The 25,553-nt window shown below is 57.6% G+C and overlaps 2 protein-coding genes across 9 annotated transcripts in view; one reads left to right on the plus strand and one right to left on the minus strand.

Annotated features, from left to right (window-relative positions):
• The window catches only part of TNPO3 (transportin 3), a 47,316-nt gene extending 32,379 nt beyond the window's left edge, over positions 1-14,937 (plus strand). Inside the window, exons 14-23 of one of the 2 annotated variants that reach the window (XM_053254312.1) lie at positions 898-974; positions 3,910-3,970; positions 4,645-4,785; positions 5,635-5,751; positions 6,717-6,811; positions 7,096-7,252; positions 8,912-9,079; positions 10,389-10,501; positions 13,381-13,473; positions 13,859-14,937. In XM_053254312.1, the coding sequence (XP_053110287.1) occupies positions 898-974; positions 3,910-3,970; positions 4,645-4,785; positions 5,635-5,751; positions 6,717-6,811; positions 7,096-7,252; positions 8,912-9,079; positions 10,389-10,501; positions 13,381-13,441 (990 nt within the window). In that variant the 3' untranslated portion in view covers positions 13,442-13,473; positions 13,859-14,937. Of the gene's footprint in view, positions 1-897; positions 975-3,909; positions 3,971-4,644; positions 4,786-5,634; positions 5,752-6,716; positions 6,812-7,095; positions 7,253-8,911; positions 9,080-10,388; positions 10,502-13,380; positions 13,474-13,841 lie in introns of both variants that reach the window. The other variant, XM_053254311.1, reaches the window with a different exon arrangement.
• A 2,106-nt stretch (positions 14,938-17,043) lies between these two features.
• Positions 17,044-25,553, minus strand: part of IRF5 (interferon regulatory factor 5) — a 37,938-nt gene continuing 29,428 nt past the window's right edge. For all 7 annotated transcript variants that reach the window (XM_053254317.1, XM_053254318.1, XM_053254315.1 and 4 more), the window contains 5 exons: positions 25,140-25,173; positions 24,015-24,329; positions 21,516-21,908; positions 19,497-19,615; positions 17,044-17,496 (listed from right to left, as the gene is read on the minus strand). In XM_053254317.1, the coding sequence (XP_053110292.1) occupies positions 17,272-17,496; positions 19,497-19,615; positions 21,516-21,908; positions 24,015-24,329; positions 25,140-25,173 (1,086 nt within the window). In that variant the 3' untranslated portion in view covers positions 17,044-17,271. The remainder of the gene's footprint in view (positions 17,497-19,496; positions 19,616-21,515; positions 21,909-24,014; positions 24,330-25,139; positions 25,174-25,553) is intronic.

The following is a 25,553-nucleotide window of genomic DNA, read 5'->3' on the forward strand; positions in this document are numbered from 1 at the left end:
CCCAGCCCCTCTCTGCAGTAACATCTCGTGCAACTTGCCTTGCATCCGGATAGAATTCTGGTGTGTGTTCCCCATGCTTCTCCTTTTCACTACTGGCTGGAGTCGGGTGGGGAAACGTGTGTCATAATTCTTGGTAGCAAGAAGTTGAGTCGGGAATTTTGACCCGGAGCTGCTGTCTTCAGCAACACCCTGGTATTCTTTGCAAGGCCTTGTTCTTCCCTAGATTCCTGCAAGCTAGGGGGCACAACTCCTGTGCCCCAGTGGGCTGGCACCAATCACGACATGGTGTTCAGAGGCCAAGGTCAATTTTCAGTGCATTATTACATTAAAATTCATCATTGAAAATATTAACGAAAGCCATTATTAGTGACTTGTCAAGGGACCATGGCCAGAAAATAGGCCCTGCTCAGTCCCTGGGGTCCCTGCCAGCCCCAAACAAATGCCAAGTCCTCTCTTCTTCCTAAATCACTGCTGCTTTCCGGTTGCAATCCTAGGCATGCTTGCTTAGGAGTAAGCGGCACTGGGAATTCTAGAAATGTTTCTGAGTAAACATGCATAGGAGGGTGTTGTAAGGCGGTTTCAGAGAGGATGGCCCCCTTGGAGAAGAGGGAACTGACCCCCCAAAGGGCCCTCTGCTTTCTGGGGTGCTGCTGCCGCCGCCGCTGCTGCTCAGTATTCCTACCTGTGAGCCTGGAAAAAGGTTCCCGTGGGCTAGATCTGGCCCAGTGGGCCTTCGGTTGTGCAGGCCTGCATGCCCACCTCCCTGGCTCTTGGCAGTGGGCGGAACGTATGACGTCCCCCTGGTGCAGCCTCCGCAAGGAAGGGGGGGAGGGCTCCGCAGGCACGGCTGGGTTTCCCCTCCCTGGGGCAAATGTGTGTGTTGTTTCTCTCTCCCAGCTGCTCTCCCAGGAGCCGAGCAATGGCCTCTCCTCAGACCCCACTGTGCCCCTAGATCGTCTTGCTGTTATATTTAGGTGAGTAGCCACTGGCACTGCCACACGGCGGGCGGGGGGGGGCAGTTGTGGGGGGTCTTCCGATGTGCCCAACCCACTGGAGGATCTTCCTTGCAAGACCCCCTGATCAGGACTGTCTGGAAACGCAACCTCTTTGCCAAGCAAGCTGAATTCTGTGATCAGAATACATTAGGCGCCAGGGAGGTGCGTCAAGCTGCCAGCCAGGACATTTAGGACCGACTTGTGTGCTAGTCAAAAACAGCACATGATCTGTGGAATTCTCTGCCACAGATGTGGTGATGGCCACTCGCTTGGATGGGGTTTTAAAAGAGGCTTGGACAAATTCACGGAGGACAGGTCTGTCAGTGGCTACTAGTTGGTGGCTATGGGCCACCTCCAACCTCAGAGTCAAGATGCCTCTAAATACCAGTAGCAGGGGAGCCACAGCAGGAGAAAGGGCCTGCCCTCATCCACCTCTTGCCTGTGGGCTTCTCAGAGGCATCTGGTGGGCCACTGTGGGAAACAAGGTGCTGGACCAGGTAGGCTTCCTTGGGCCTGATCCGGCAGGGCTGTTCTTCTGAGGGAATCTGAAACAATTCTTGGCCTGTCCTTTTGGCTTGACACTCCGTCTCTCCCCCCTCCCCGCAATTCCCCCAGACTTCACCTCTTATTGCTACTGAGTCAGAACATTGGCCCTTCTAATCAGTATTGTCTACACTGGCTGGCGGTGACTCTCCAGAGCTTCTTTCCTGGCCCTACCTGGAGATGTGGCCCAGGATTGAACCTGGGAACTTCTGCCGGCAAAGCAGATGCTCTGCCACAAAGAGGGTTCCTCTTTCTATTCTGCACAAGCTCATTTGCTGTTGGTCCATGCTGGGAATATCCGCACAATTTGAGCTGGTTCAAACTGTCGAGTATCTGGAATTTGAGCTGGTTCACTCTCTTTCCCTCAGGAGCCCTACATTTCTGTGAGGGGAGATCAGGTGTGGGTGTGAGCAGTGTTCCTTCCTTAACAGGAGGGAATATAAACTGCCCTGAGCCTTTTGGAAGGGCGGTATAAAAGTTTTAATAATAAATAAAAATAAACAGGGATTCCAAGATGTTGTTGACTCCAATTCCCATAACCCCCAGCAAAACACCCTTGCAGCTGGGGATTCTGGGAGTTGTAGTCAATAACATCTGGGAATCCCTTTTAAGAGGGAACACTGGGTGTGAGTAGGGGTCTCACCCAGAGAATTCTCTGCACCCTTAACAAACTACAGTTTCCAGGATTCTTTGGAGGAAGCCATGATGGTGAAAGCAGTATATGATACAATAGACATTTGTCGCATGAACGTCCCTGTTTCTCTCCTCCTGCGTTGCTGCTTCCTAAACTTGGGACAGTCTCCTTTCTTCATTCAGCTGTTTCCCTTCCTTCCTGGATCTGCCTAGCTTCCCCATCTTTGGCTCCCCCGTATAGACATACGGCGCTGCCTTTTACTGAGTCAGACCCTTGGATCATCTAGTCCAGGATTGTCTTCTCTGACTGGCAGCAGCTCTCCAAGGTTTCGGGCAGAGCGGGGCCTTTCCCATCATCAGTGACATGACGCTTTTAATTCTAGATGCTGAGGACTGATCCCGAGAATGGCTACCTTGCCATTCTTAGCAGGTGCCTGACCTCTGAGCTGTGGCCCCCCCCATATGCTCCCTGGCTGACCTCATCCCGTCTTGGGCTTGGTCTCATCTCTGCCTCTGGCAGAGGTTTTGACATATCTTCTTAGGGGAGGGTGGTTGGCCTCTTCCAAATCCAGACGCAGCTTTGTGTCCATTTTATCTGCCCGTACGTGCAGACCTGTAGCTTTTGATTTCTCATCATTTGGTTACTCAACACGTGGCCTTCGGCCATTCTGGCTGGGGATGATGGGAGCTGTAGTCCAACCACACAGAGGAGAGCTGGTCTTGTGGTATCAAGCATGCCTTGCCCCCTTTGCTAAGCAGGGTCTGGCCTGGTTTGTATTTGAATGGGAGACCATATGTGTGAGCACTGTAAGCTCTTTCCCTTAAGGGATGGAGCTGATCTGGGAAGAGCATCCTCAGGCTTGCATGCAGAAGGTTCCAAGATGCTGTCTGGCAGCATTTCCCAATAGGGCTGAGAAGAGACTCCTGCCTGCAACCTTGGAGAAGCCGCTGCTAGTCTGTGTGCAGACGATACTGAGCTAGATGGACCAATGGTCTGACTCAGTAGAAGGCAGCTTCCTATGTTCCTCCTTCCAAAGGGCCATCGGAATGGATGGCATTTCCAAATGGCCCATGGCCGCTTCCTGTGTCCCTGATATCTGGGGACCCAAGTTTGAGAACTCCTGCAGTAGCCCATCACACGCCTTCACTTGACATTGCAAAGCCACGGGCACATCTGCGCTCCCCAAACTTCTTATGGGTTTGCCCCGGCTGCAAGAGATCGTCATCCGCTTTCCGGCCCTCCTCCGTCCTCAGGCCAGCCACACCCCGAGTCAAGGATGTGTGCGGGGAATGGCCGCTGTCTCCCAACCCACCCTCTCTGCTCTTAGGATTGGGCCTTCTGTCACGTCAGACCCTGGGTCCATCTAGCTCAGCGGCTTCTCCCAGGTTGCCGGCAGGAGTCTCTCTCAGCCCTATCTTGGAGATGCTGCCGCCAGGGAGGGAACTTGGGACCTTCTACATGCAAGCAGGCAGGGGCTCTTCCCTTGAGCTATGGCCCCATCTTATAGGGCTCGCACATGTCGTCTCCCATTCAAATGCAAGCCAGGGCAGAGCCTGCTTAGCGAAGGGGGCACTTCATGCTTGCTGCCACCAGAGCAGCTCTTAGCCACAGAGGTTGCCCAGCAAATGGGAGGCCACAACAGGTGACTGTGAGGTGCCATGGACTAGTGAGCCCCCAGTCATGCTGGCCCGACTTCCCCTCCTCTTTCCATCCTCCTCTCCCCCCCCCCCCCCACAGGCATACCAACCCTATTGTAGAAAATGGACAGACCCATCCGTGCCAAAAAGTCATCCAGGAGGTAAGAGGGCGCCGGGCTGACCCCTTGCGGGCTCCTGAGTGTTCAGATGGGAGGAGGGAGGCTTGCCTGAGGCGGCGCCTGTTGCTCCCGGCGAAGTGTGGACCGGAGGCTCCCTGCTCAGCCCCTGCACGCGGACATCGGAGCCCTTGGGCCGGGCCTCGGCCCCAGTGCTGCCCTGCTGCAGAGGCACCCCATCTCTGCCGTCGGGCTCCGATGGAAGGGTTCCAGTCCCTGCACAAGGAGGGCCGATGCGATGAGCAGCTCAGCAGCAGCCAGTCCTGCCCCGGCGCTGGGCAGACGGGATGGCAGCCCTTCTTGCTTGTGCTGACCTTGTGGAATGTGGGGTGTCTGGTGCCCCTGGAATTAGGCAGCCGGAGAGAGGGTGTTGGCTGCCCTCCAGCCACGACCCTGCGGAGTCTTGATTCCCGTCTCCCGCCGCAAAATCCTTGGGAGAGGCCAGCTCTGCTCTTGGCCCCAAGGGAGGCCTTGCTCTGTGGTCAGCCTGCCGTGTAGTGGCTGATTCTCTGCCCTGGAGCTCTACAAGCAGGCCGGTGGGGTGGGGTGGGGGGCTGTGTGGGATGGGGGCGCCTTGAAGCCCTCTCGGGTGTCAGGCGCTCCAGTCTCCCTCCGCTCCTTGCTTTCCTGGGGTCAGTGCCTCTCACCCTTCTGCCTAGATCTGGCCAGTCCTGTCAGAGACCCTGAACAAACACCGTGCCGATAACCGCATTGTGGAACGCTGCTGCCGGTGCCTGCGCTTCGCGGTCCGTTGCGTGGGCAAGGGGTCTGCAGCACTCTTGCAGCCGCTGGTGACTCAGGTAAGGGTGCAGGGAGGAGGAGACCGCCCAGGCAGGCGCCCGCATGCTGGGGAGGTCGGAAACGGGCTTTCTAATGGGGAGGGCCGTTTGTGTCGCATGCATGTGAATGGGCTTATATACACGCATGTGCTTTTTGTGCTCTGACCAAAGACGTTCCAGGTTCTGCAATCTGAGTACATTCTGCTGATGTTGTAAATGTGCGTTTAAATTTTCTTCTTGAGTAATAGCATTTTTAAAAGTTTAAGTGGTACGTCAAGCCACAAATGGGAAACGGGAAGTACAGTGAAGAAAATGAGCAACCACGCAAAGCCGTGGACCATGGTTATTGTGCATAATTCCGTTGCTCACAGCCACGAGAGCAGACGCAGGCTCTGTGGACTGCTGAGGCTGGTGATGGTTGGTTGACATGGCTAACGAAGAATGATTGGCTCGTCTAATGTGCATCGCTTACAGCTCGGTCGTCTGCCATGCTGATGGGTCTTGAGTGTTTGGACCGGTTGCTGTAATTTGGAACATTTCATTTTGCCAGACTTGATGCGAAAGAAAAGAAGGCTGGTGTCCTTTCCTTTGAACCATGAGTGGTAGCTTGGTGGTTAAAGTATAAATCACTTTCACCCGAAAGGGGAAATGCCCCTTTCGGGATCCTGAGGAATGTTTTGAGACGTGTTCCTTTTTTTTGGAAACTGTCACGATCCAGTTGAACCGTTTAAAAAACCCTCCACTTGGTCAGCAGCTCCAGTGCAGCCGCCTCGCAAGGCTGTCTCTCCTCGCAGAGCCCTCCCTGTCGAGGCTGCTGAGCTGGGCTGCTGCCTGTTGCTCCTCCACTGACGTGGGCTGGTTCCCCGGCAGATGGTGAGCGTCTACCAGGAGCACCAGCACTCCTGCTTCCTCTACCTGGGCAGCATCCTGGTGGACGAGTACGGGATGGAGGAGGGGTGTCGGCAAGGGCTGCTCGACATGCTGCAGGTACGTTGGTCCCATGGCCCTGGGTGGCCAGATGGGGCGGGGCGGGGCCATGTGGGCTGCTCCCAAGCAGACCTTTTGGGAAACATCTGGATACGTGTGGAGAAATTGCAAGTGGTGTGTCTGCATTGGGAGGCAACTTGTCTGAAGTGTCTGGGGACGTAACGTTTGTGCCGGGCTCCCAGGGCCCTCTTTGAACCGACTTGGGAGATGCCTTGACTCTCCCCAGTGTATGCCTGTAGATCCCGTGTGTGCGAGTGAGAGAGAGACAGACACCTTGTGCGCGTGTGTGTGTGTGTGCTGTTTGTGTGCTTGGCACTTTGCAAAGAAGAAGAAAATGATCTCCACCCTGAGAGGCTCACGGTTTATAATTCAACACAGGGTAGGGAAATAGAGGCAGCAGGGAACAGGGAAAGCAAACATGTTCCTTTCGACGACATGTATATCCACCCAGTTAGATCAGGGGATGGGGAAGGAGGGGTTGGGCCCAAAGGCCTCCCAGGCAAAGTGGGTTTTGAGGAGGGATCTCACGGGAGCCGACGTTGTAGACATTCTGGGGGCAGCTCCGGATGTAAGGGAGAAAAGGCAGAGTTCTTTGAGGGAGCAGGGTCTCTTTGGGCGGTGGGAAGTGATGGCCAACCTGGACAGACCGCAGCCTTGCAGGCGGGGATGGGAGGCCATGGAGAGTTTTTTCAGTAATGCGGGGAGAAGGTTGCCCAGGCTCTGGGAGCAGACAGGAAGGCAGGTAGGGATGGAAGGGCTGGTGTGGCATGCTCAGAGCAAGAAGAGAGGGGGCTGGTTTTGGCAGGAGAGTGCTGGGCCGAGCTGAGGGGACTGAGGGGAGGCAATGGCCGGCCAGAGAGGAGAACATTGCTGCTGTCTAGGGGTGTGTGTGTGTGTGTGTGTGTGTGTGTGTTGGGCTCCTTTGTCTCCCAAGGTGCTCATGGCTTCCTGTAACCCTGCCCTAGGCTCTGTGTGTCCCCACTTTCCGGCTCGTCGAGCAACCGAATGGCCTCCAGAACCACCCGGACACTGTGGATGACCTCTTCCGGCTGGCAACCAGGTACCCAAGTCCTGGCCGTCTCCCACCTTCCGGGCCTGGAGGGTCCCACCCCCAGGGATGCTACCCTTAGGCCAGCAGGGGAGCTAGCCTCTGGCCTCTCCCTTCAGCCAGGCTGGCGGGAGCAAACATACTTGGTAGCTTTCTCAAGACTGGCATTTTTGAATCTGGGGGAAATGGACGAAAGTGTGTTCCAGGACATGGGGGCCACTGCCACAAAGGCGGCCTGGTGCTTTCCTGCCCCTGCGGGGAGGCAGGCTGTGAGAAATGCCGCCCTCTCTGCCCAGGTTCATCCAGCGCAGCCCCGTCACGTTGCTGCGCAGCCAGGTGATCTTGCCCATCCTGCAGTGGGCCATTGCTGCCACCACTCTGGACCACCGCGATGCCAACTGCAGCGTCATGAAGTTCCTGCGCGACCTTGTCCACACGGGCGTGGCCAACGACGTGAGTGGCGGACAGTTGGAGGGCGGACGGGGGGCGCGTACTTAGGAAGCCGCCTTGCACGGAGTCAGGCCATTGGTCCATCTGGCTCAGGCCTTCTCCACTTCAGCCCCCCAGCTGTTTCTGGACTACAACTCCCATAATCCCCAGCCACAGTGGCCAATAGTCAGGGACTATGGGAGTTGTAGGTCAACCCTTGCAGGAGGGCTGAAGCTGAGCAGCCCTGATCTAGCTCAGTGGACAGACGGGCAGCAGCTTCTCCAAGGCTGTAGGCAGGGGTCTCTCTCAGCCCTGACTTGGAGTTGCTGCCAGGGAGGGAACTTGGGACCTCCTGCATGAAGGCAGGCGGGGGCTCTTCCTAGAGTGGCCCCATCCTCTTAAGGGGAAAGTTGTGCAGAGCTCCCGTGTAGCTAATTCCCCCCATCTTCTGCCAAGCAGGCTCGGGGCAAGAGGGTCATTTCCAAGCCCCAGCAAGGAGTGCAAGTTGGCCAGCCGAGCAGGCACTTCCCTCTTCAGCCCAGAGGCATTTTCAGGGAGGGCTGCCAGGCCTCGCCCTCTGGTGACTGGGAGTCCAGTCCTCTCCCCTGGACATTCCTGGTCCCTCCCATCCCAGATTAAGAACATAGGAACAGCCCTGCTGGATCAGGCCCAAGAATGCCCATCTAGTCCAGCATCCTGTTTCGCACAGTAGCGCACCAGATGCCGCTGGAAACCTACAGGCAGGAGTTGAGGGCTTGCCCTCTCTCCTGCTGTTACTCCGCCGAGTACTCAGAGGTATCCTGCCTTGGAGGCTGGAGGTGGCCTGTAGTCCTCCGACTAGTAGCCGTTGATAGACATCTCCTCCATGAAGTGATCCAAACCCCTCTTCAAGCCATCCAGGTTGTTGGCTGTCACCACATCTCGTGGTAGAGAATTCCACAAGTGGGTTATGCGTTGTGTGAGGCCTAGCTGGAGTTCCTCAGTGGGGAGGGATGTGCACTCTGTGCATGCTCAGAGGTGTCCTCACTGTGTTTCAGGGGTGAGCCCTGACACTGAAATGAGGTCCTGGATTTGACTCTTGACTTCTCACTAGAAGTTGCTAGGTATTAGCTGTGTGTTTAGGGTTCTGGAGTGAGGAGCTCCTTCCCCAGAGGGTTCGTAGTCCATGTTGGATGGAAGACCTGTGGGGTCCAGAGAAATGAGACCGCTTTCAGAGTGACTAGAACCTTTAAGCTGAAGCGCAGCAGAGAGAGAGCAGAAACCCAAGGCTGGTGCTGGGGTGGGGTGGAGAACAGAGGGGAGTCTGGATGGGGGTGACTGGATGGGGTGAGGGTCTCGGCAGGGAGGGAAGGGCAGGTTTGGGGAGCGAAGAAGGAACAGGACGTGCCGCTTGCTTGCAGAAAGAGAGGGAGATCCCCATTGACTTATTGGTACCCAAGCCTCTGCTCCCCATTCAAGTCATGCTCAGACAGCTCCAGGCCTTCAAGCACGGAGACTGCAGCCAGCGGTTTAGAAAGCGAGCCCTCAGAAGAGCTCGGCCGTGGGAAGCAACTCCGGCAGGGACCCTGCGGTTGGCGGCTGGGCTGGGCTGCCGTCTCCCTGCACCCCCAGATGCAGAAGGGGAGGAGAAGCCCGGCCTCTGCCCCCCGACTGACAGCAGCCCCACACCTCCCCCCCCCGCAGCACGAAGAGGACTTTGAGGCCCGGAAGGAGCTCATTGGGCAGGTGATGACGCAGCTGGGCCAGCAGCTGGTGAACCAACTCCTGCACACCAGCTGCTTCTGCCTGCCGCCTTACACCCTGCCGGACGTGGCAGAGGTGCTGTGGGAGATCATGCAGGTCGACAGGCCGGTGAGTGAGACCCTGCAGAGTAATCGGCGGGGGGACGGACGGACGGGACTGTCTTAAATGCAGAGTCCTTCTAGGTCAATACAGACTTAACCTCTGTTTTTTAGGGTGGGTGGCAGGGTCTTACATTTGGAGTCGTCTTCTATTTGGGTCAATACAGTACCTGGAGAGGCTGCCAGGGATTGAACCTGGGACCTTCTGCATGCAAAGTAGATGCGCTGCCCCTCAGCCATGGCCCCATTCTTTCTGTGTTAATGTTTGGGGAAAGGTGAAGCCTCTGCTGGTTGCCTTCAGGAACGTTGCACAGTCACGCAGCTTCTTGCAGTTGCAAACAAAACTGATGCCAGGTCTCCAGACCTCATGGCTGTGGGGCAAGGCTTCGGGGATGTGCATGCAGAGTCCTCTTCTGGAGGTGAGGCCGTCTTACTGTGGGTCTACCAGAGGATCTCCTTTTCTCCAATAAGAGCTGATGAAGCTGCCCTCTACTGAGTCAAACCCTTGGTCCATCTAGCCCAGCACTGTCTGCTCTGACTGGCAGCGGCTCTCCAGGGTCTTTCCCTGTTCTGCCATCTCAGATCTTTTCAGAAGCCGGGGCTTGAACTCAGGACCTTCTGCATGCAAAGCAGGTTTTCCACCCCTGAATTGGGGTGCCAGGCCCTCGTTCAAGGCACTTTGCAGGGGTTCAGCCTAGAGGACGGGCTGAGAGTTACAGGAACCGGAATGGCCACAGCGTAGTAGTCTGGTGGTGGTGTCTGTCTGTCTTCTCCCTGTCTCTTTAATTCTCTAAGGCATACCTGTGGCTAGTTCCAGGCGTGGCAGCTCTTGCAGGAGTTTGGAGACCTGCCGGATAGGCTAGCCACGGGACGGGTGGGAGAGGGGGAAATGGCGCTGGCAGCGGCGGCCAAAGCAAACTGCAGTGGGCCGGGGGCTGGGGAAGAAGGCGGTGATGGCGGCTGGTGGGGGGGGGGGAAGAAGAAGCCGGGGTGGGTGGGTGGGAGAGAAAACAATGGGGAGGGGGAAGCGGCGGTGGTGGGCAAGTGCGGGGGGTGGGTAGGCAGCAGCAGGCAGGGGGCTAGAGGCACAGATGCTCTGCGCCCGGCCCAGCTAGTTCTTATTATTCAGTTGGGCTTTAAAGGGGATCCCGTGTTCAAAGGAGACACACACACACACACACACTCTCTCTCTCTCTCTCTCTCTCTCTCTCTCTCTTGCTTAAAACAATGGCTTGCTTCACATGGAGAGTCCTTGTCTGAGGAGTTGCTTCTAACTTTGTTTCTCTTCTCCCTCCTCCTCCTCAATGGGGCCACCACAGACCTTCTGCCGCTGGCTGGAGAACTCCCTGAAGGGCTTACCAAAGGAAACCACGGGGGGAGCCGTGCAAGTGACGCACAAGCAGCTGACAGACTTCCACAAGCAGGTCACAAGGTTGGTGGTGGTGGCGGCTGAAGGAAAGAAGAGGGTTTTGATGGTGCCCCTTCTGAAAGAAACCGGAAACTCCAACCAGGTCTCGGGTCAGGGGTTCTCAGACTTGGGCCCCAGGATGTTGGACTACAACTCCCTTCATCCCCTGCCATAATTTGTGGCTGGGCTGGTGAGTATTCTAGTCCAACCACAACTGGGGCCCAAGTTTGACTTATTCTGATGTGAAGGGGGTATGTATACGCCCCCCACGTTGTGCCCAAATGCAGGGAATTGTGCCTGCTGCACCAGGCCTACAACTCTCCTGGGGTCAGGGCAGCGCTGTCTCTAGGGTGGGCTGAAAGCTGCCAGTATCTCTGTAGGCTGCCTTGATGCCTTTGAGCGAAAGCCGGGATGTCAGTTTTGAATCAATGTGGCCTCTGCTGAGAGCTGCTCCAACGGGGCCGGAGCCTTATGGCAAAACGGTCTGTTTGGGCTTGTCATGGTGAACTGCTTGCGTTTGAAGCAGGGCCTGGCAGGGGGTCACGGCCCTGGGAAGGCATCAGGCCCTGGGGTGATGGGTCGGCTGGGGCCCCCTTGAGAGCTTGGCCCCCTGGCCATGCCCCTTTTCCGGGTCACAGGGACCGCGGTGTGTGTTTTGGCTTTGGAGGGTGGGGCGGACCAGAGACCGTTGGCTCATCCGACGGGTGTGGTTTCTATGCCTGCTAGAGGGTGCCCACCTGTGCAGCTGCCGCTGCCGCTGCCTCAAGCAGTAGCCTTTGGGCCTCTGTTCAGGGTGGTGGGATGGAAGAGCTGGCCCAGGGCATGGTCCTCTGGGACATTCTCCTGGACAGGACCCCTTGAAATCAGTGGGAGGTGCTCTTGCACAGCTCTTGAGTTGAGTTGGGGGGGTGTTGTGCAGGAGATCCTCCCGCTGGGTCGTGCCCCTATTAATTAGCAAGCCTGTGCATGAGGAGGGGTGCCATTTGGGATCTCCTGCCCTGTTGCCCAGGCTAACCACCGCCTGTGTCGTTCAAAAAGGGCCCACGTTCCTGATCGGTGGGTGCCCCCCTGTGCTGGGTTTTGCAGGGTGGGGAAAGGGTGGTGTTGTGGGTGAAGGGTCCCTTGCGGAGTCCTGAGGCTGGAATGGCCCGGGAGGCGGCTAGGAGTCCAGGTCGGCTGCTGGGGTCTGGCTCCTCACCATCTGCTCTCAGCCACCAATCAGGCTTTTCTGGGCTTGCGTCTGCCTGGGCTGTGCAGCTCTTCGGAGGGGCTGAGGCAAGCCCCCTCCCGGCAGGCGGCCCAATGTCACCTCTGCCAGCCGCTGGCCGGCTCCTCCTGGCTCGCCCCTCCCCTCCCCTCCCCAGACGTTGCTTGGGGGCTGCTCACTTCCTGGCTCAGGACTCCAATCCAAGAGAAGCCTGCTTTGGAAGGCCAGTTGCTCTGGCTGGTGCACTCTCATCTGATCTCTTCTGACGCTCTTTTGGCGCGTTGCTGCAGGAGAGTAAAGTAGTGGCCATGGAAGAGGGGTGGATAGGGGAGCTTGAGGGCACCCCTCAAAAGACCGGGCGTCTAAGACTTCCCAGCTCTGCTTTGGGAGCATCTGCTCGTCTGTGGCTCCTTTCCACTGCGCAGGGGGCAAACAGCTGTCCTTGGGGCATCCCTCCCGGGGAGGCGGGGGGCTGTTGCCGGGTTCTCCCTGGTGTTGCATTCTACATTGCAGGCCCTTCTGGGGCAGGGAGCAGCTCAGTGTTGTGGGGGGGGGGCATGTTGAAAAGCAGTACGTAGCTGTGGCCATTAACTGTGCACGTTAGATAGAAAGCGTCAGTCCTCAGGTGGGCAGGTGTGAGCGCCACGGTCTTCACACAGGGAGCCTCTAGGGTTTCTGGCTTGGGTGGGGTGCTCTCTGCTCCCCTCTGGTTTGAAAGGCACCTGCTGTCTCCATGGCCAGTAGGCAACCTTGGGTGGAGATGGGGAGGTTGTGTCTGGACACGGGCCAAAATGCGGGTGGCCTGAGGGCATGCTCCGGTCAAGCAGGTATTCTCCAAGCATGCAGGTGGCAGCAAACCCCCATCCCACCCCGGTTTCGTGGGGACTGCTTTCTTGGCTGTAGGTTAAGGAAGAGCAAAGCCGGAGAAAGGCCAACCACTGTTGACAAGTGTCAGGCTTGATTTGGATGCTCGAAAAAGGGGGCAAGCGTGAGAGGTGGCCCACTGGAGCAGGCCTCTCTAGACCACATCCAGTTTCCATCAGATGGAGGCGTACTACCCTCTCTCCTGCCTCTGAGCCCCTGGAAGTAACCTGCAGCCATCAAGTGGGGTGGTTTCAGGAGGAGGCCTCCACACCCACTTCGGGGTGCCTTTGAAGAGCCTTGAGGTTCTGACCAGCATCCTGCTTCTGGGCCCTCCTCGCAGGATGGGTGGGAAGCTGGTGCTTGAGACCCAGCAGTGGGCTGCCCTTCGGAACGGTTTTGTTTTGCTGTCCTGTGGGGAGGCCTCTTCTTCTGCTCCGGCCCTCTTTCAAAACCCCTTCTCGGCTCATGGCCGCAGCTGGAGCCAGTGGAGCCGTTGCCCAGGGATTGAGCATCTGCTTGGCATGCAGAAGGGCCCAGCTCCAGGCAGGGCTGGGAAAGACCCCTGAGCCTGGCACCTTGGAGAGCTGCTGCCAGTCAGTGCAGGCCGTCCTGAGTGACATGGACCAAGAGCCTGACTCGGCAGGAGGCAGCTTCCTTCATTCCGCATGACTTCATGGGCCACCCAGTGGCTTGAAGCCCTCTCTGATCCCCCCCCCCCAAGCACAGTGCTCTCTTCTCTGCCCCACAGTGGGCTTTGGGCTCCTTCCCTCCCTCTCCTCCTGGACTAATGGGAACCTCCGTCCTCTCCTCCACCGCCCTCCACGGCACCCAGTGCTGAGGAGTGCAAACAGGTGTGCTGGGCCCTGAGGGACTTCACCCGGCTCTTCCGGTAGCCTGCGCCTCCTTCACGCTGCCTGTCTCCCAGGTGAGTGGGAACTGCCCTCCTCAGACGTCCTGGGCATGTTGTGGGGTGGATGACCTTGCAAGGGGTTTCCCCCCCTTTTCTTTGTACATTACAGGATCCACTACCAGGGGAAGCCCGCCAGGCCCCCCCCCCCCAGGCTTTTAGCAGAAACATTTCTGTGTTGGGCTTGGGGGGCCTTGAATTTGAGCCACTGGTGCCGTTTGCTCACGTTTGGGGGCCCTCCCCACCGGCAAAAGTGAAAAGGGCCTTGTTACCATGCAGCGGCTGCCTCTGGCCAGTGGGGCTGGGGATGATGGGGGTTGTAGTCCAGCCACCTCTGGGGACCCCTGGTTGAGGAGTCCTGACCCGCCCTGTGCTCCTTCCCCCAGGAATGTCTTATTTTCAGAAGCGGAAATAAAACGCAACCAAGACGGTGTCCCACAACCAGCAAACTTCATGGCGGCCAAGGGTCCTGACTTGCTCTGTGGTGTCCTGCCAGTCCAGAAGAGAAACCTTCGCCACGCGGATGAGTCGGTGAAGTTCCTGCTTGTGAGTGAGAGAGAGAGAGAGAAGGAAAAAAAAAAGTGCAAAACCAGGGGGGGTGCAACGTATCCACGACGATCGATGGCTGCAGCCGACCTACGGCATCGTGGGGGGAGGGGGAGCTGCTTTCCAGATGGACTTGCTTTAAGGGGGGGGGAAATAAACCAACAAAACACACACAAAAAAACCACAAAAAGGAAAATAGAAATAAAATGTTTAAAAAAAACCAACAAAAAAGAAACAATAGAAAACTAAATTTGCCTGGTAGCAAAAAAAAAAAAAAAAAAAAGATTAAAAAACAAAAAAACCGAAGTAGAAAACTTTCTGTGAAATGAAAATAAAATAATTACTTAAGGATTGATGGGGATTAAAAAAATCTATCTATCTAATCTAACCAAACCAATAGTCTGCCCTGCGGGTGGGGGTGGGGAAAGTGGGGAGCATCTCCGTTGCGGGCAAACCCGCCTTCCCGGTTTCCAGAGCTCGGCCTCCCTCCCGAACCCCACAGGAAAGGTCCGCTTGGCACTGACCCCCACCCTGGCACGCAGGATCTCTGGGTGACCAGGAAGGGGTGGCCCTGCTCCTCTCTGGCCCCATCCATGCGTTGCTTACTTTGATAAACTGTTATAATATATATATTATATTATATATTTTTCTTTTTTTAAGTTGATTTGGGTTTTTTGAAAACTTGGTTTTAAATTTGTTTGGGATTTTTTTACCGCGTGTCGGGGGGGGAGGGGCTCTGGAGAACACAGGCAGGCAGGCTACTTTGTGGAATCAATCCGGCAACGACTCGGGGGGCGGGGGGGGGGGGAGTCACGGGCCCTGCGCAGACGTTCAGGCAGGAAAGGGGGAGGTGTTCCGTCTGGTGTTGTAGCCATCTCGAGAACAAGAGGAAAAAACCCACAAAATAAATAAAAATGGACAAAAAATTTAAAAATTGCCCATGTCCCGGTGCCATTTCTGTCTCAGGCTTGCTGAGTGTGACTGTTTTTCAGGGTAATGCCTCTCCCCTTCGGCTTTTTGTGGTGCTTGAGTAGAATGGCTGTGTGAACCTTTGAAGGCAACGTGCTGCCTGTCGGGGTTGACGTTGGATTGGGGCTCATGCTCTGTGTCACAAATCCAGAAGAGTGTTCCGCTCCGCCCAGCAAGAGGGAGGGCTTTCAGTAGCCCAGCGTGCCGCCAAGCTGTGCATGCACATGCCAAGGGAGGACCGGCAGCCCCTCTAGCCTGTGTGGTGCAAGTGCCTTCCCAGAACGGCGGCATCTCTCGCTCGGCTCCCTGTTTGAGCCAGAAGAGCTGCCCTAGCTGGAGAACGGAGCAAACCTCGTGGCCTGCAGGGTGATCTCCAGGGAGGCAAGGAGAGGGCAGCACCTCTGAGCAGCGGCCAGCCGAACTCTTGCTTCTAATCAGGCTGGGGTGGCAGAGCGGGGAGTGCTTGCAAGTCTTCCTGGCCCTTCTGACTTGATTGAAGGTATTGGGAAACTTGTCACGAGGAATGGAGAGCTGTGTGGGGTGGGGTGGTCTCCCCTGGCCGGTGTGTGGGGGTGGCCCACCTTCTGGCAGGGGCTCCTGCTTTGGTCAGCAGTGAGAGCAGCCCCCTAGCAGAAGTGCCCCCCTGCCCTTCCCCACTGGCTACTAAAAGACTACTGTCTGGCTGTGCAGGTCCCTGGTTCGTGGGCAGCTAGGGCAAGGATGCGGCTCCCATTTCTAACCAACAGGTAGGAGTGCTCCAGGCTACAAGCTGCCGACCCTCCCCTCTGAATTGCAGGCTGGCGGCTTACTGTGCCTGCTTTCACAGAGGGGAGAACCCCCTGGTGCCCGGAGCCACCCTGCTCTTCTTCTTCTTCAGGCCCCAGATGATGTTGAAGTTGCACTCCTTCCTGCCCGCCCCCTTGCCTGGGCCCTGAGGGCTCCTTGGGGCCCACGACTGTGCTCCAGAACCGCCTGGGGGAGGGAAGGGGCCACCTCCCTCTTGGGACTGTGTGGTGGCGTTCCCGAAAGCGCCTGGCAAGAGCCGCTGGACTTCTGCTGCCTCCTCCGGTCCCCACCAAGCCCCTGGCTGCTCAGCCGCTCTGGCTCTGGAAGAGGCCCGGCCCTCCCCTCTGCTTGGCCTCAGGGAGCAGCTCAGCGTTCCTCCCGCAACACCCCACTGGTGGGGGGCTCGCCCTGCTCTTGTCTGCTAGAGCAGTGCATCTTAGGAGTGTTCACCCAGGCAGGCCAGACTCGATGCCCTCGACTCTGCTGCACCATTTAGGTTTTCACCAGTGATTGGGAGATGGGGCCTGGGGCCTCTGGCCGCGGAAGCCAGACCCTAACCCTTTTCTTCCCAGAGGAAGCTTGAGAATCGGCCCCTGCTCCCCCCCGGCCCCTGCGTGTCTCATGCAGTCACCCAAATCAGCCTCTCGGTGCTCGGCCCAACCTGAGATGGTGTCCAGGGATGTTGACTGCTGCAGCCTGTATAAATCATGCAAGTCACGCCAGTTTGCATAATTGGGGGTTTTTACTACACAGCAGGTGAAGAAAAGAGCTACACCCAACACTGAAGCTCGGCCTCCCCCCCCCCCCGATAGTGCCCACGCCAGCATTTCTTCACCCTAAAGAGGGCTGGGACCTGCCCCGTGAAGTGAAGCACGTCAGCCCGGTGGAGAGCGGGGTTGCTCTGGTGTGAGCCTCTCAGCCGTGGAGATCCGTGGAAGCCCTGCCCCCACTCCCACCCCCCCTCTGCTGGCCTGAGGCAAGCTGGCTCTGGGACTTACGTGGTGCTGGCACCGTCACACTCTGCGCTGGCTGTGGAATTCCCTCCCCGCCCCCCCCCCCCCCACAAGGAGCCCTCCTGCAACTTCTGCCTCTCCCGGCCAGGAGACCAAACGGCAGGCAGAAGCAGCCGCCTCACATGCCAGCCGCGATGGCGCTTCCTGCGGTTTCTGCAAGGCAGTGCCTCCAGCTGCTAGAGAAGCCCGGCTCGGAAGACGGCCCCCAGCACTGCTCTCAGCGTCCTCCTCGGCCTGCCACCCGCCCTTGCTCCAGCTTGGCCACAGAGAGCAGAGCTGGGGTCTCTCCCTCCCTCGAGGAGTTTCCCAGCAGCAGAAGGCCTGAGCCCCTCCTGCCGCCACTGCTGCTCCTGCTTCGGAGCCAGTCTCCCGTGGACTTCCCAGGCTGGGACCTGGAGGGGGCAGTCCCCACAGAGCGGAAATGGCTCCATCCTCCTGGGACCAGGAGCCAGCCCAGCCCCAGATGAGGCAGTGGCCACAAAGGAACCAGGAACACCTCGCCTCACTGGTGCAGGCTGCTGGTCTGCATCGCCCACGTGCCGGCCCCTGCGGGCTCCAGGCTCGGCACCATCTGCTGGGTTTGCCAGAGCTGGTGCAGCTCCTTGAACTGCTCCACCATCTTGTCCTTGAGGTCGGGGTGGGAGATCTGCAGGCGGACACTGTCGGCGGACCAGGAGAGCTCCCCGGAGAACATCTCCAGCAGGATCCGGGCAGCTACCGGCACCACCTGTGAGGGGCAAAGGGAAGCAAGTCACCAGAGCAGAAAGCTAGCCGTTGCACCGCTGGTCTCGAAGCGCCTATTGCCATCGCCCTCTTTAGCGTTCGCACCAAGGAGGGTGCAGAAAGCAGCACAAGAAGAGCAGCTGATGCTCTGCATGGCAGAATGTCCTCGCTGGGCCCCCACTGTGCTTGCTGTGCTGTGTGAAAGGCTGCAGCACAGCACAACTTCCCTCAATGGTGGACGAAGTATATAGAATATATACATACAAGTGTTTTCAAGCCCGTTTAAATAACAGGCGCTAGTAGGGGAGAGTTCCGCCGCTCGCCTTCTTTTCCCACCCACCCAGCGGGCTCCCTCCTCCATCTTTCCCTCCCTGCCTGCCCTTTCTCCAGAGTCGCCGGCCGGCGGTCTCCGGACGGGCCGCTACCGGCCTCCGCAGCCAGGCCGCACCCTTCGCGCTCGCCTCTGTGCCGGCCTCTGCTCCCTCCCCAGACTCTGTCTCCCCGGGCCGGTCTCCGTCTCTCCCTTCTGGCCTCTCTCCTGCCGCCGCCTCGGTCAACTTCCCCCGCTGCCTCTTCCCCGGCTTCGCGGCAGCCGCTTCTGGCCTTTCCGCGGCTGGGCGAAGCAACCAAGATGGCTGCCTGGTCCCTGTATCCGTTTCTGCCTCGGCCGTACTGAGCATGCGCTCTGCGCCTGCCCAGAACAGCCGATGGAGGGACGGACACCAAGGCTTTTATTAGAGAGGACTAGCTGAACCCAAACAGAGCATCTGTGCACAGCACAGCACAGCACAGACCCTGCTCAGGGTCAGCCACCCTCCCTGCCACCGGCTTGCTCCCTCCCTCCCTCCCTCCCCGCTCTTCTTCCCTATCTGCATATGGAACCCCCACTGCCCAATCACCACGGTGCTTCTGCTCTGTGACCTCTGATTGGTAAAGCACTGTGTGGGCGGGGCTTGCCACGTACGTCCTTAGCGTATTATATAGATAGATGATAGTAATCTTGGGCTAGTAATGACTGCCAGAAGTACTATACTGCACTTCTTCAGTGAGATCATGGACAGCGCCATTGTGCTCAGCTCATAAGCTTTCCCTGGGCTAGTTCTTACTCCCCACCCCACTCCCAGCTCTGGCCCTTTTTTTTTGGCTCTAGTGTTTGAGAATGTGAGCAGGACTGATATGAGTTAGAGCTGTGGGTGGGGGTCTGGGATGGTCTAATTGGCTGTCTCCCCACCCCCCACCTTCTAAGCACTTGGCAAAACGACTCCAACTCTATCCTCTCTAATAAAACGCTTGGTGTCCGTCCGTGGACGGACACCAAGCGTGTGTTCGTGCCTCCTTTGGCGGTTCTGGGCATGTGCAGAGCGCATGCCCAGAACAGGCCAGGGAGGCACGATCGCCAGCACCCGGTGGCCATGTTGGGCGGCCAGTAGCGGCCGCCCCAAAGAAGCCGGGAAGCAAGGAGAGAGGCGGCGAGGTAAGCTGGCCGAGTGGGGGGCCAGAGGAAGCCGGGCGGGGGGAAAAGGCGGCGAGGAAAGCCGACCGAGGTGGCGGCGGAACCGCCGCCGAGGCCTGGCAGCGCCGGCAAAGCCCGGCGGCGGAGACACTTTGGGGCCCTTGCCCGGCCGGGGAGACCGGCCGGGAATGTGAGGCGGGGGCGGGGGCGGCCCAGATCGGACCGGCAGCGTGGCCATGGAGGCGGTGGCAAGGGGAAGACTGGGCCCGGGCCCACTTTTGTCCACTGACTAAAGTTGCCGGGTGAGTGGTGGGTGGAGCGCAAGACTTCTGGGCAGGGGGGAGGGGGGAGGGCAAGAGGGAGTGGGGGTGGGCCCGGAGCACTTACTAGCGCCCGTTATTTAACAGGCCTGAAAACACTAGTTGTTAATAAGCAAGGCTAGAGGTGCTCTTCAGAAGCCAAGGGTTCCGCTCCAGGAAAAGAGGCAGGATGGGCATGGGCTGAGGAACAGATGGGCCGGCCAGCCAGCCCTCCCACTCCCAGCCACACACCTGGACGGTGATGAGCTTTTTCTCTTTAGGCTTCCGGTCGGGCCATTCTTCTCCGAAGCAGAAGAAGATCTCATAGGGCGGTGGGGTGGTGCTCTGGCCCTTCTGGAACATGATGAGTCCTGCAAAGCAAAAGCCAAGTCTGGAGGGGGCAAGGTTTGGAGAGAGACCCCCGAGGCAGGAGAATGGAAAGGGCCCCCTCACGTCATCCTAACCCAGTGGCCGTTGGAAGGTGTGGCCGTTCTACAGCGAGAACAAGAGTAGGACTGAGGCATGCCTGGCCCAGTGGCCACGGGCCAGAAAAGTGCCCTCTGCCCCACAGCGGCCAGTGAGATGCCTTCAGGAAGTCCATGAAGGCAAGAGCCCACCTCTGCTCTTGCTCCCCCCTGGGGGAACTAATATCCAGAGGTCTGCTTTGGGGGTACCAAAGGAGGTGCAGCTGCCTCGGCCTCCTGGTAGCTTGGGTTGCTCCTCTGTCTCTTACCCTGCCCTGGAACCACACTGCCTGCAGGCTGGGCATTCATCAGGCAGGTTAACCACACAGCTCCACCTGATGAACAGCCAGCCAGCCAGCTTTAAGTTAACTACACCCTCTGAGCCTCCATTTGCAATAAGGGGAGAAAAATATGAGCCTAAGCAGGGTCAGGGGCTCCAAATTTGACCAGAACAGCAGCAGAGCAGTGTGTGTGTGTGGCGGGAGGGGGGGGGGGACTTTAATCCTTTTTCTTATCACCACTACCCTTCCTCAGTTGCTTCCATCTCTACAGAAGGAGAAAATAGACAGGGAACCACCTGCTCCCTCTTTCCTTTTGGATGGGAAAAAAAGAGGAGAGGAACTTCTCCTTCTCACGGCTTCCCTGCAGTTGCCTTCAAACAGCAGCAACAAATATTTATGTACCGCTTTTCAACAAAAGTTTCCAAAGCAGTCTACATAGAGAAATAATAAATAAATAAGATGGCTCCCTGTCCCCAAAGGGCTCACAATCTAAAAAGAAACAAAAGACAGACCCCAGCAACAGCCACTGGAGGGATGCTGTGCTGGGGATGGATAGGGCCAGTTGCTCTCCCCCTGCTCAGTAAAGAGAATCGCCATGTTAAAAAGGTGCCTCTTTGCCCAGTTCGCAGGGGACAACAAATCCAAGACACTCCATCTGCCCTCCGCACAACCCCAGTCATGTTATGTAGGTTGCACTGTCAGCTTCCTCCTACTGAGTCTCTCTAGGATGGTCTACTCTGACTGGCAGCAGCTCTCCAAGGCTTCAGGCAAGGGTCTCCCCCAGCCTGACTTGGAAACACTGCCAGGGATGTCTCCTGGGACCTTCCTCCAGCAAAGCCGGGGCTCTTGGGCTGAGCTACAGTCCTTCCTCTTTGGCACTGAGCACAGTGTTGCCTGAAACAGGGATTCCCAGATGGTGTTGCCTACAACTCCTATCATCCCCAGTCAAAGCCCAATGCAGGATGATGGGAGTTGTAGTCAAAACCAGGGACGCCATGTTACAGAGAGCACTGGATGAGAGATTGTGACCTACTTTTACACACCTCATATGTTTTGAAGAGCGAGTTGGTGCACAGGCAGAATGCCATCTTCCCTGGCATTTTGACCTCCCTGGACTGGGACCAGCACTGGCAGGTGAGACTTCTAAGCCAGGCTGGAATCGTGCCACCCTACACATAGGAAGCTGCCCCGTACCGAGTCAGTCCCTGGGTCCCTCTAGCTCAGTATTGTCTGCACACAGACTGGCAGCGGCTTCTCTCAGCCCTCTCTGGAGATGCTGCCAGGGAGGGAACTTGGAACCTTCTGCATGCAACGATGCAGGCACTCTTCCCAGAGTGGGCCCGTTCCCCTGAGGAGAATATGTAGTCTCCCATTCAAATGCAAACCTGGGCAGACCCTGCTTAGCAAAGGGGACAGTTTAGGCTTGCGACCGGAAGACCAGCTCTCTTCCCTGGAGAGCTCCTCCCCCCGCATGAGTAGTTGGGGTGTGGGGAAGTGGGCAGAGGACCCCCCCCCCCCTCGCTCACCGTTGAGGAAGTTCTCCAGGCTGAAGAGCTTCACTTTCTTCTCCCGCTCGATGGGGTTGGGCCGGGTCAGCTCCCCGGCGGCGCAGGGGCCCGTCCAGAAGACTTTGCACTGGCAGAGGCGGATGGCGTAGATGTCCTGCCCTTGGAGCTCCAGGATGAGGCCCCGGTCCAAGACGTCCAGCAGCTGGTCGGTGTAGAAGCGCTGCTTCTCGTTGGGCACGGCCTCTGTGCTGGGGAAGCGCACCTGCTCCAGCGTCACCGGCCCAAAGAGCTCCACCTGCTCCTGGGTGGGCTTCAGCTGGCTGTAGAAGAGGCGGCAGCCGTGGGGGTTGCTGATGGTCAGGCCCCCCGCGGAGCGGCCCCGGTACTGGAACTTGATCTCCAGGTCGGTCACTGGGGGGAGACATCCAGCAGCAGCCCTGAGCACCATGGCCCCTGCTGCTCGCAAGTGCCATCCTGCCAAGCCCAGAGCTTGGCACCCTGATCTGGAAGTCGGAGCACGTGAGCTGGGGAGGCCCCGGGCAAATGAACTCAGCAGACCCACGCCTCAGTCTTCCCATCAGCAATGGGGGGGGGGGGGGGCGCCAAGCCCACCACTCTGCCTGTCAGGGCTGTTGCAGCAGCAGCACCACCAGAGCAGAGGCTTGATCCCTGGGCTGACCCCACAGGGCCTCCAACAGACCTCTCCTCAGAGGTCTGGGAGCCGGGGGGGGGGCCACGTGCTCAGACGGGCAGCAGGAATCACTGGTGGGCTCTGGAGAGAGGCTCTCCAGTTCATGGCCACCTTTCAGGGGAGCAAAGCCGGGACCCCACCTCAAGACTATGGACAGCACCTAGGGGGTCCGGAATGGTCGCCGTGAGACCAAGAGCAGCTGCGTCTGTACAGCAGAGGCCCTTCTTGTGAATCTCTTAGGGAATCGGGAGGCTCCAAAAGCAGATGGCAAAACAGATCTCATATCAAGGGCTCCAACAACCTGGATTATGTTCTAGCCATGCAAATCCCCACCAGTGCAACCCAAGTGAAAGACCAAGTGAGAGCCTTATGAAATGGTAGCAGCTGAATAGTACACACTTATGGCTGGTTAATGCAACAGAAATATAACAGGCGACACATTCCGGCTTCCGCCTTCTTCAGTGCTCCGATGTTAGAGGCAAAACACAGCAGCTGCCCAACGACTCTCCTTTTCCTCTAACGTCAGAGCAGTTGAAGCCAAAACCTCTTGTCCGTTATAAGGCTATATTATCCTGAACACTGAAAAAAGCTGTCAGCAAGCCTCCATGTATTGCATTCTGTCAGCCACCTAATCTACACAGACTCTTAGCAAGAGCAGACCCCACACCACCCACCTGCAACCCTGAAGCTGTCAATACAGCTGCATTGCACTTTTCTAAGGGATAGGAACATAGGAAGCTGCCATAGACTGAGTCAGACCAGTGGTCTAGCTAGCTGAGTATTGTCTTCACAGACTGGCAGCAGCTTCTCCAAGGTTGCAGGCGGGAGTCTCTCTCAGCCCTATCTTGGAGATGCTGCCAGGGAGGGAACTTGGAACCTTCTGCTCTCCCCAGAGTGGCTCCATCCCCGAAGGGCAATATCTCACAGTGCTCACAGTTCTAGTCTCCCATTCAAATGCAACCAGGGTGGACCCTGCTTAGCTAAGAGGACAAGTCATGCTTGCTGCCACCAGCCCAGCTCCCATCCCTTTCAGCAGTACCGCTACCAAGAGTGTCTGTTGCATCAGACCTAGCCTCACCTGTATTTCCACCAGTGTGGTGTATATTATGGATTAGAAGGCAGACAGCCACATGCAGTGTGCAGGCAAAATGGCCACAGCCCTGAGGACATGTTTCAGGAACCACAGATCTACCGTCTTAAAGAAACTGGAGCAACCTGTGGCTGGACATTTCAGCTCAGACAAATGTCTCACTGATATTGAAGTATTTTCTATGGAACAACACACATATTGTGTGAGAGGCTGGACAAATGAGAACACTGGGGGACCTACAGACTCAAGACCCTCAGACCTCACGGACTGGACTTGGAGAACCCATAAAGCCACCCTCTGCAGCATCTGCCTGCCCATCTCTTCTTGTCCCCTGTCCTGGAACTCTGCTAACACAGCATTCGGAACTGCCACCTGGTTAGCTGTATGTGCCCCACAGCCTTAAAACAACACCACCACCAAACTGTCTGTGGCTGGTAAAGGCGCAAGTTGAAAACGGTCAGTTTGGTTCCATCTATCCCTGTTGCCAGTCACCTTTCTGTACTATGCACCTCTTGGTTATTCGTTAACAGAAAGGTAAACAGGCCAAAATAAATCGCCGCCCCAGACAGAGAGCTTCAAGTAAGCAAGCCAAGTGCTATTGCCAAGGGGATGGTGACGCAGACATCGGCCAGCCCTACATCATGGCCCTGCGGCAGCAGCATGGCAGCAGGCTCCGCGGCCCTCCGTTCTTGCCCCTGCCTCAACCCAGCCAGCCCCCCACACCGAGGCTCCTTACGTGGCAGCATGTGCGGGCTGATGAGCAGATTCGGGATGAACTGCTCCATGGGCACCACCGGACAGGCCCCCTGCGGGAGGGGCTCCAGGTCTCTCGGCATGGGCACGTTTCCAGGGCCGGGGGGCTCAGCAAAGCTTGGCGCGGGGGACTCCCCTCCGACCACAAAGGCACCGGCGGGGCGCGGGGCAGGGGGGGCCACGGGGACGTCCGGGGGCGCCAAGTGAGGAAAGGCACCATTGCCACAGGAGCTGGAGTAGAGGACCTCTTGCTTCAGCCACGGGTAAGGGGGCAGCGGCTCCACCCCACGGGCAGGGTCTGCAAAGGAGAGAGGCAGCCGGCTGTGAGGGGAGAGAAAGGGGCCCTGCAGTCGGGTATTCTGGCCCACTCCTCCCCCCCCTCCCTCGGAATCCAGACCACGGCAGGCCCAAAGAGGGAGCGCAGGAGTGTCTTCACTCCTCCTTCCGACACCCCCACTGCTCAGACTGCTCCTGCTCTTTCTTGAGCCCTCAGCAGCGGCGGCGGCAGCAGCCTGGAATGTGCTGGGCTGTGTTAGGCTGCCGGCCGCACCAGGCCAAGCAGCAGCAAGCGGACCTGCTTGTCCTCACTGAGCCTCTGAACAAGCTGCTACCTGCTTCTCATCTCCCGGCTTAGAGGCAGGCTGATTGGTTCCAAACGGGAAAAGAAAATATTGTGCAACTTGAGGTTGCTTTCCTAACGCAAGGCAAGGGCCGATTCCGGGTTGTTGTAGCAGGCTGAGCTAGGGGCCCACGCTCTTAATCGCCCCACTTGGGCCAGCCTAAAAGACAAAGCTGCATGGTGCAGCAAACAGTCTCAGGTAACTCAAACAAGGGAGTCAAGCTACACCCGGCAGGGGAAAGGGGTTCCTCACCTACCCACGCCTCCTGTCACTAGCCAATCTGCCATGAATCGTGGGAGGACTAGGGTTAGAGCCTCTGGCCTCCCATTCAGTGCAAGGGGGTCCGGGCACTTCTAGCAGGAGTAGCAGCATGAGAAAGACAGCCGCATGGGAGAGGGAGCAGACCCCATCCAGCTCAATAGCCCCACCTCCCTCCCTGCCTCCCACCGTCTCCTCCCTCCCCGCCCCCCAGCAATTCCAATACCCACCTGCAATCTTCAGCGTGGGCATCATCCTCTGCAACTGCAAATCAAGCAAGCAGTGTTAGTGACAGAGAGATAGAAACGCCTCTGGCCGACGAGCCACGGAAGGGGACTTCCCTGTCCAGAGGCAGTGTGCCTTTGAACCAGGAGAAGGCTCCATCTCCATGCCGTCTGTGTAAGATTCCAGGGGCATCTATCTAGCCACTGCCGGAGTAGCACGAAAGCGCGGTGATTTGAACTCCTGACAGCTTTTGCTTCTTCAAACAGCAGGCATGAGGGAAGCCTGCTTTTCTTTCCCTGGAGCTGCAGCATGGAAGATCTTAGAGAGCCTACTCCGAGGGTGCCCCTGCCAAACAAGGTGAGGCAGGTGGCTACCAGGGAGAGGGCCTTTTCGGTGGTGGCATCCCATCTATGGAACAG

This window comes from Hemicordylus capensis, chromosome 5, assembly GCF_027244095.1.
Source record: "Hemicordylus capensis ecotype Gifberg chromosome 5, rHemCap1.1.pri, whole genome shotgun sequence".
Taxonomy (NCBI): Eukaryota; Metazoa; Chordata; class Lepidosauria; order Squamata; family Cordylidae; genus Hemicordylus; species Hemicordylus capensis.